The following is an 8,814-nucleotide window of genomic DNA, read 5'->3' as shown; positions in this document are numbered from 1 at the left end:
TTTTAAAAAATCCTACAAGAAATAAAAAATATTTTGTGGAGAGTATCCATACAGATGTAGTGTATGTGACCCGCATGAAGATGAAATCAATCACAGTGGTCACTTTACAAATGGCAGGCGCATAAAAGAGCAGTGAAACATGGTGCTACGTGATATAAAAAGACAGTTATGCCATTAAGTTGACAGACAGTACAAATATTCAACTCACACACAAGATTAAGTTATATATATTAATCCTATTTTTTTTCTTAACCAACTAGAACCCTAAAACAAAACTCAATAGGGTACCTGCCCAGCCTACATAACAGTAGGGAAAACACTGCAGTGATGCATGGTAGAGGATGAGGGATAGAGGACAGCATAGTGAGGAACAGTTGGTGTACAACAGCGTGGGGTCAATTCCATTTCAATTCAGAAAGTAAACTCAATTCCAAATTTTACCAAATGAAAAGCATTAAAAGGAATTGGAATTTCAGTGTACTTCCTGAATAGACTGGAATTCACCCCAACTCTGGTGTACAAACCTACAGACTGAATCCAGACATGACTAGATGCTGGGCAGTGTTTCTAGCATCAAAGTATGACGTGTCTGTTTCGTTCTCCGGCTGGGGGATGAAGGGCATGGTCTGATTCTGAAGGTTATCCCAGTCCAACCCCTCAAAGAGAGCGTGGCCCCTCAGTTCTGATGCAGAAAAAAATATATGGTTGTAGCAAAAACATTTAACTATCAATCAGAATGGCATCCATGAAATGGTATTATTACAGTTTGGTTACACTGAACTGCATTTAAATTGGGCAAAGAAAACCTTACCGTTGAAGCCAGCCCGTTTGTTCATATCCATGGTGAGTAAGATCTCTATGGCATTCCGGGAATTGTGGGATAGCTCCTCATCACCATCAGGCCATGGGATATCTGAGATAGAAAATAACTAAATAAACAATATTGGTGATATAAAACACTTTGAAATGCATGATTTTACTTTGCCGTAAAGGCCTTCATGTCACATTGATAACATAACAGAAGCAATAAACAGCCATGGCAGCTGCTGATATCTACCTCTGTTGAGAATATTCTGGAAGACAAGCTGAGGGGTTTCGTCATTGAAGGGGGGCACACCGGTGAGGAACTCAAACAGACACACGCCCAAGGCCCACCAGTCCACCATGTAGTCTGACGGGGGAACAGATAGTCACTTTTCTTAGGTACCAGTACTGTAGTGTCACTGCATTTTTCTGTTAGGCTGTGCCTCTATTCTACAGCGGTGGAAGCAGGACCTGAGTTAGACAAATCGGACAATATTAGGCTTAATGTTTCGATGTAAAGTTTCAGATAATTGTCAGATCTACACGCTACTCAATTTAATGATTGTGGACGATGTTGAAATTGTGTATTGCTTGCTAACATTACTAAGTCCTAAATAATTGTTTGCAATAAATGACATTATCTTACAAATTGTAATCTAAACCAATATTTTTTCTTACATTCTTTCCAACATTAGACCCACACCTTGGCACCAAACATATTCCAGGACAAAACCCATACCAATGTTAGAAACATGACAGATTTCATCAGCTTGAAAATATGCCTTTATAATAGGGCCCATCTGAAAGTCACCAATGTTAGTCCTCCACTCTGACATATGAATGACTTTCCTTACTCTTCAACACCATACCTTAAAATTGGCTTCCCATTAGAATTTCCCTCAATTTAATCCCAACATGGGTCCACACCAACCCAATACAAAGGGCCAGAAGCAGCAATTACAATGGGGGGCCAGAAGCAGCAATTACAATGGGGAACCAGAACCAGCCTTTTGCAACCTATCCACGTAATATTGAATCAGGTAGCCATTTCCTCTGGTACTAGACAGTGAATGCAGGGAAGCTGAGAGCACATGCATTTCCCTGGCAGTTAGCAAGGTTACGATCAACTTACCACAATTAAGATATCCTGAAACTAAAAAAAATAATGCCTGTTAAAATAGCTGAACTTGCTTTCTCAACGGGCATTTATTTATCCGTTATTTTACCAGGTAAGTTGACTGAACACATTCTCATTTACAGCAAAGACCTGGGGAATAGTTACAGGGGAGAGGGGGATGAATGAGCCAATTTTAAATGGGCTCATTCATTTATACCTACATGTAAAGTTGTGAAGATGACAGCAATTATACCAACATGCATACAGAAATATTTTGAATCGCCCCCACTGGCACCCACCCCAGTGTCATCCCTTACCATGTGGTTTCCCCAATAGCAGCTCTGGGGCTAGGTAGTCTGGGGTGCCTAAAATCGGCACTCCCTCCACAGGTACCGGAGCACGTCGGACACTCTTGGGGGTCCTGAATGGAGTGTGGAATGTCATCGTCTGTGGGGTCTGAAATTAGAAAAATGCATAAATAACTGCGATAAAACAGTTGTGTAATGTAGGTTCCCTGAAGAAGAAAAAAATAAGCTATATTCAGGTCATACATTTGAACGTAGCCCAGTAGCCATCACCCCTGAGCCTCGACTCAGATCTACCTGATAGAGGGAGCTGTTGGAGTTGGGTCTCTTCTGGACTGGTGTGACAGCAGCAGGCATACTGTGGTAGGAGGCTGAGGTAGCCATATCCATGGCCTCTACTGAGCCCAGGCTGAGGCGTGAGTTCCACGACATGTTGGAGCGGTTGATGGAGCTGCAATAGCTCCGGAAGGCCACCACGTTCCTGGGCTTGAGGAACGAGGGTGACTTGGTCATGCTGGGGTCCAGCTCGGGGACTCTGTCAAGGAAGGAGCGTTTGGATACGCCTCCTCGCAGGGTGAGCATGTTGCCCGGCTTTGCTGTTCCTATACTAGCGAAGGTGGGTGGCTGAGGTGGCAGTGCGGTACTGGGTGATATTTCGCTGTTGTCTAGCTCTAACAATGGCAAATGCCCTTCTTTGGCACTATGAGTCGACCACTTTGGGGTTGGGCTGTTGACATTGATGGACATTTCATGAACCGACCCCTCAGGGTCAATGCTCAGGCTGCTGCTCAGCTCATGGTCTTCACCAAAATACATTCCCTCAACAAAGACCCCCTCTGCTAGGTCATCCAACTCACACAGGAGGTTTTTAGACACAGCAATGGGACTGGAGCGTTTGGGCACCTGTCCTTTAGCAGTCCCTTGACCCTCAGATCCAAACTCTTCCAAATGAACATTGGCAAACACCCCGGTCAGACCAGTACAATACTTCAAAGCCACTTCTGGGACCCCAGAACACCTCTGGTACTCCGAGTCTCTCTTCTTGGAAAGAGATTCCAACTGCTCAGGACTTTTCTCCACCTCCTCAAACCCTCTCTTTACTGCTGAGGTTACCCCAGACTGGACTTCCTTTGGTTTCCCTTTGGTGGCACAGATACTTTCAGCTCCAGAAACATTGCCTCTGATTGATTGAGAGAGTTCAGGCTTCTTGGGTGGGGCAGATTGCTCCACCTCGTTAAACTGAAGCTTCTTTCCAGCATGGGGTTCCTGTTCGGCCTTCCTGGACAGTTCTCCGGTACTGGGTTCTTGGTAGAGTTGTTCACGTAGGTCCAAGTTGTCCAACGATGCCAGGGCAGAGCCCTGGCCCAACATCCTCATATCAGAGGTCACCTTTCCGCCCGTTTGTCCACTTGCATTCCTACCATATAGGTACGGCACGTTCTCAACCTCATTCTAGAAAAGGAAATGGAATACAATAACGGAATACAACATACATATCTTCTAATAACCAATGACCCACAATTACAGATATTTGAAAACAAAATGCTTATTTGCTACTGCCTTCTGACCTGCTCCAGCTCCCATAGTGGGCTGACACCTCCCTCAGAGTCAGTGGTGGAGGGGAAGATGCATGATTGGCTGCCGCCTGCGCTCATGGTGTCAAACCTCCTCCTGGACTTGAGCAGCCTGGGAGTCAGGCTCTTGGCCAAAGCATATGGGCTGAACACACAGCTGTTGGGTCCTGAAAAAACAAAACAAAGACTGATTAGAACCAGTTTGAGGAAACAGAATCCACTTTCTCCTCAGGACACATTTGACTACATATCTGACCAGTCTGCGCTCTATAGATAAAGATAAACCTGAAACACAGGGTGGTTTACGGAGGTAGAATTGAAGAGACATACCCAAAGTCCGGCTAAGGCAGACAGGGGAACGCAGGTATTCCTTCTGTCTCCTCAAGGGTGAACTGAGCGAGTTTTTCTGCTGTTCAATTTTCCCACATGACATAGGGCTAAACACAGCCGATCCGCTGCTGTGCCGCTTGCCCTCCACTGCTGGTGTGTTCTGTGTTTGATGAGAGCACAGAATAAATATTTAATCTGGCAACAAACCAATCATATCACACGTATTATCATTACTGATGTATTCTAAATGGAATACATACTTAAATACAATTAACTCTACTCACAAGTCCAAGAGAGCTGATCAAAGACAGGACTTGACCAGGGGTGCGGAAATAATCTTGTTTAGGCATGACAAAAGATGGGGTTGTCAAGATATCTGCAAGACTCAATTCTGTGAGGAAAAGGAATTAAAATGTAAAACACAACAAAAGCCTGCAAGCAGATGGAGATGGATGGGTTAATTAAGTGTACGCTATAGTGCCCATACCTCTGTCAAGCTTGACTTTGGAGAGGCCAAAGTCTGTAAGCTTGATGTGGCCTTCATTAGACACAAGCATATTGTCCGGCTTTAGGTCCCTAAAAGATTGAACAGAATACAAACCTCAATGATACTAAAATGTGAAATAAACAAATATTTTGAAGATGAGTAGTTATAAAAGTACCTGTGGGTGATTCCATGGCGATGGAGGTAGTCTAAAGCACGTGCCACCTCTGAAATGTATTTCACTGACATGTCCTCATCAAAATACCCATAGATGTGAAGAAGTGATTTCACATCCCCTCCAATAAGGTATTCCATCACCTGTGGATAAACATGTACAGAGGCAATATACCAAAGTCAGGTCAGGTACATGTGTCACTCACTGTTGTCATTTGTATTTTTTGGGACCACATACCAAATACACTTTTGTTGCTGTTTGGAGACAGTAGAAGAGGTGCACAACAAAGGGACTTTTGCTGAGGGCCAATGCGTCCCTCTCTGCCTTCATCTGATCTGCCATATTTTTGTCACGCATGTCTGCTTTCTTCACCACCTGGAGGAAAGTGAATAGCCAGTAAAGTGTTATTATCCTCAAAGGTCCATGTAAGTTAGGTAAATACAATTTTTAAAAGTTAAATGCTTTCCAACTCGTTTCTTTACATTAACAGCTGTTACTGATGGTTCACCCCACTTAAAATTCGAAATGCTGTCGAGCAGATGCATAGCAGTGGTAAAATGTTGATTACTTGCCTTGATTGCATATAAGCGTGCATTACTTTTCTTCCGTGCAAGGTAAACCTTTCCAAAGGCACCACGGCTGATGGGCTTCAAAACAACGAAGTCTTCGATTGAGGCAGGTTTTGGAATATCGGATACCTTCCCATCTGCACAAGAAAGGGGGCACGCACCCTGCTTTTCACCTGCATCCATAGTTGGCACCTACTAGCAGCTAACTTTAGCGTAGACTTTTGCAACTTTTCAAGGGGAATACATCCTGAAAGTAAGTAAAAACAAAAAGCGTGCATGCAATTAAATTAGTAAGCTGTTACAGTTCAAAATACCTATACGAAGTTTTATGAAACAAATCGTTTCACTAACCTGACATACAAGACAAGGCGCGGTTTGTTTTGAAATTTGAAATCCGCTCACAGAAATAGGGGTCCTGCGTGACGTACTATTCGAGGCCAAAGATAGTGCCTATACGAATATAAACACTTGAAATGCAGATAATTTCAAAGGCAGATTTGACCAAATAATAAATGTATGAATTAATCAATGAATACAATTGAGTTTTTGGGCCATCATTATATTTCTAGAGCTCCTCTTCTAGAAGAATTGGCATCAGGCAACGGGTAGGACACCTAGCATCAAAAAAATATGTTACGTCATACATATTTTGTATGCTGGTTGTTACAAATGTTTCCAACAACGTTGCAAACATTGCCGAAGGTGCATAAAGATGGTGACCTGTACTTACCACAAACGCCTTATTTAATAAGTTGTATTGTATAGTGCTTTCCACCACACTGTTTTTTGTATTGACATTAGCACGCTATACATTATCCCAATTTTTGCTCCAAAACATCGGCAATTAGAAAACATTAAAAAGTAGATTGTTCTGATTCATAGCCACATTGAACCATAGTTTAAAAAGTCTGTGGATAGTGCTCAAACAATGATGTCATATCTGAATTCCTCAATTTTTATGCACCTTTGCCATTATTAGCAAAAAATAAAAAAGAGAAACATTGGAGAAGTAGCCAGGGGCATTTTGCTTCCATTTATTAAATGCTAATTTCTTGTGACTTTTGAGAAAAGACAAATGGGCCAATCAGTCGTAGGGCCATGGCCATTCATACTATACTGAATACAAGTGTGACTGGTAATGTGGATATATTCAATTAAACAACCATTTTGTACTATTTTTCTCACTTCCCCTATGTCAGTTTGTTACTACTACTGCTCTACATACTGTATGGTTTGAAACAACATGGTTTGTTCAACGTATACTACAGTTATTATAGTGTAATAATAACCAGCAACATACACAGTTAAAAACTATTGTAATAAAAACAAAAACATCAATCTCCACTCTATAAAATTATCCAAAATAAAATATCCTCATGGCTGCCTCTCTCCTGCATGAAGTTAACACATATAATACATCCTCTAGACTTAAGCTGCTATCATTCCATCAGAGATCATATATGATTTTTTTGTAGACTGTTTTCTCTGCTACTCCACGGCAAGTGGTACCTGAGCGACGAGTCTAGGTCCAAAAGCCCCCCCCCCCCCCCCCCCATGTGACAAATAAAATGCGATTTGATTTGATAATTGCAATTGAGTCACACTATGACAGACCATCAACTCAGACCATCAACTCTATGAGCTTGGAGAGACACTTCTCACTATCTTACCTGTTTGTTTGTGGCCTCTCTCTCTGCCTGTCTGTTCTGGGTATCCTCATGGCTGCCTCTCTCCTGCATGAAGTTAACACATGAAAAACACCCCCTAGATAAGGGTTGGGTAACTTTATAGGGGTCTGCAATACCCATATCCATACCCGCACATGCAGTCGCAGCTGGCCGTAGCCTTACAGCTAATTTCCTGCAAGTATAGCCGGTTGATGTTTATTGGGATAAGTCTTGTCCTGGAGGCAGAACTGATCAATTTCCACAAGCCAGCTACAAAATCAAAATAGGCAATACTGTAAAAAATCATGTTTTCTGTTGTTGTTGCTTTTTAGTCTTCATTTAAGTTTAGAATTAGACATTAGTGTTAGCAGTGTGGTTAAGGTAAAGGTTAGGGTTAGATTTTAAATGGATGACTTTTTGGCTGTTCCAGCCAGTGACCATCACTGATTCACGGCGAATAAACGCTAACATTCACAATTCTACACATTTTGCCATAGTGTGGAGACTGGAGAGAAATATTTGTAGTTTTGAGAGTGACTAACAAAATAAATGGGGGCTACCCGGTCGGTAATTCGATCATGATTACTACAAGTTTAGATAACTGGCTAGACTAATTTACCAATCTAAAACATTTTTGCTGACATGGGCTCAATGAGTGAGTGTCAGTAGCTGCATTTCTATCCATTATGCGACAGATTTTCATGCGAATATTCTTAAATCTACATAAAACAATGTGTATTTTCCCACCAGAGATGTGTTTCCATCAAACGGACTTTTTGCGGATAAAAGGCTGTTTGTGATGACGCAATGCACATAAAAAATAACTTTTGCTATATTCCCATGTACCGAATGAAAAATACAAGTTAAATGAGTCTCTATCACATTTTCAAATCTACCTATGGTTTTGTCACAAATACTGTTGCGTTATTTTTTCAAATGTGCCCACTGATCTTGGCACCATAGCCGGGGGAATTAGTTTGGGGGTGTGGGTGCATGTGCTCTAGCCAACATCTTGCAGATACAGTGTGTGTAGGCTATCTACATTATGAGATTATTATGGATAATTATTTGTTGTTGTCAAACAGCAGCCAAGCATCGATCATCATGTCACCGGAATAATATCCTCAATATTTATTGGAAAGAAGTATTGAACTCCATCGAGTTCAATACAACTGGTAACTCGGAAATCTCCGACAACCGACTTCAGTACGTTCAAAACAACTGGGAACTCGATTTGAACTCGGACCTCTTTCTAGAGCTCCGACTTTCCCACCTGAAGATCACTGACGTCATGATTTGACCTCGTATTTTTTCAAGTTCCCAGTTGTTTTGAATGCTGCATAAGCATGACATAATCATGTTCCAACAATGATTTATATATACATTAGATGACTAATATGGGGCGTTGTGTTGAAGCCTCCATGCCTCCATATTGGCACTCCCCCACTGTTGTAATTCTTTGGGGGGAAGGTATAGAAATGCATGTATTATTATCTGCCAGGTTATTCTATTACAAACACCTTAATACACACCTTTTAATTATGTTATGCAAGCTAAATTAAATTAAATAAAAAAATCTCTGAAGCTGGAGACTCTTACCTCCCTCACTAGCTTTTAGCACCAGCTGTCAGAGCAGCTCACAGATCACTGCACCTGTACATAGCTTATCTGTAAATAGCCCATCCAATCTACCTCCCCATACTGTATTTCTTTATTTATCTTGCTCCTTTGCAACCCAGTACCTCTACTTGCACATTCATCTTCTGCACATCCTACCATTCCAGTGTTT

General features: G+C 41.8%; 1 protein-coding gene across 4 annotated transcripts; it reads right to left on the bottom strand.

Moving 5' to 3' along the window:
* Positions 1-254: 254 nt before the first annotated feature.
* On the bottom strand, positions 255-8,303 carry LOC129859279 (serine/threonine-protein kinase greatwall-like). Of its 4 annotated transcripts, none has more exons than XM_055928844.1 (14): positions 7,029-8,303; positions 5,362-5,605; positions 5,027-5,164; positions 4,793-4,932; positions 4,618-4,706; positions 4,415-4,521; positions 4,131-4,290; positions 3,795-3,967; positions 2,524-3,678; positions 2,239-2,377; positions 1,937-1,957; positions 1,058-1,171; positions 812-913; positions 255-682 (listed from the first exon to the last, which is right to left on the bottom strand). In XM_055928844.1, exons 2-14 carry the CDS (start codon positions 5,539-5,541, stop codon positions 525-527), a joined length of 2,676 nt encoding a protein of 891 aa, XP_055784819.1. In that variant the 5' UTR covers positions 5,542-5,605; positions 7,029-8,303; the 3' UTR covers positions 255-524. The 4 variants fall into 4 exon arrangements, with proteins under 4 accessions (XP_055784819.1, XP_055784818.1, XP_055784817.1 ...); XM_055928843.1 differs by lacking the exon at positions 7,029-8,303 and adding an exon at positions 5,710-6,519; XM_055928842.1 differs by lacking the exon at positions 7,029-8,303 and having other exon boundaries at positions 5,362-6,519.
* Between the last annotated feature and the right edge of the window lie 511 nt (positions 8,304-8,814).

This window comes from Salvelinus fontinalis, chromosome 7 (assembly GCF_029448725.1).
Source record: "Salvelinus fontinalis isolate EN_2023a chromosome 7, ASM2944872v1, whole genome shotgun sequence".
NCBI classification, from domain to species: Eukaryota; Metazoa; Chordata; class Actinopteri; order Salmoniformes; family Salmonidae; genus Salvelinus; species Salvelinus fontinalis.
Note: the sequence above shows the minus strand (reverse complement) of the source record. Positions and strands in the feature narration are given on the sequence as shown.

What these genes read in the sequence shown, in the direction of transcription:
- LOC129859279 (XM_055928844.1), bottom strand. Translation starts at nt 5,541, where the DNA reads ATGGATGCAGGTGAAAAGCAGGGTGCGTGCCCCCTTTCTTGTGCAGAT. An exon ending in CAAAGTCAAGCTTGACAGAG is followed by an intron (nt 4,522 to 4,617) that starts GTATGGGCACTA and finishes TTTTCCTCACAG; the next exon opens with AATTGAGTCTTGCAGATATC. An exon ending in CCAACAGCTCCCTCTATCAG is followed by an intron (nt 2,378 to 2,523) that starts GTAGATCTGAGT and finishes TTCTAATTTCAG; the next exon opens with ACCCCACAGACGATGACATT.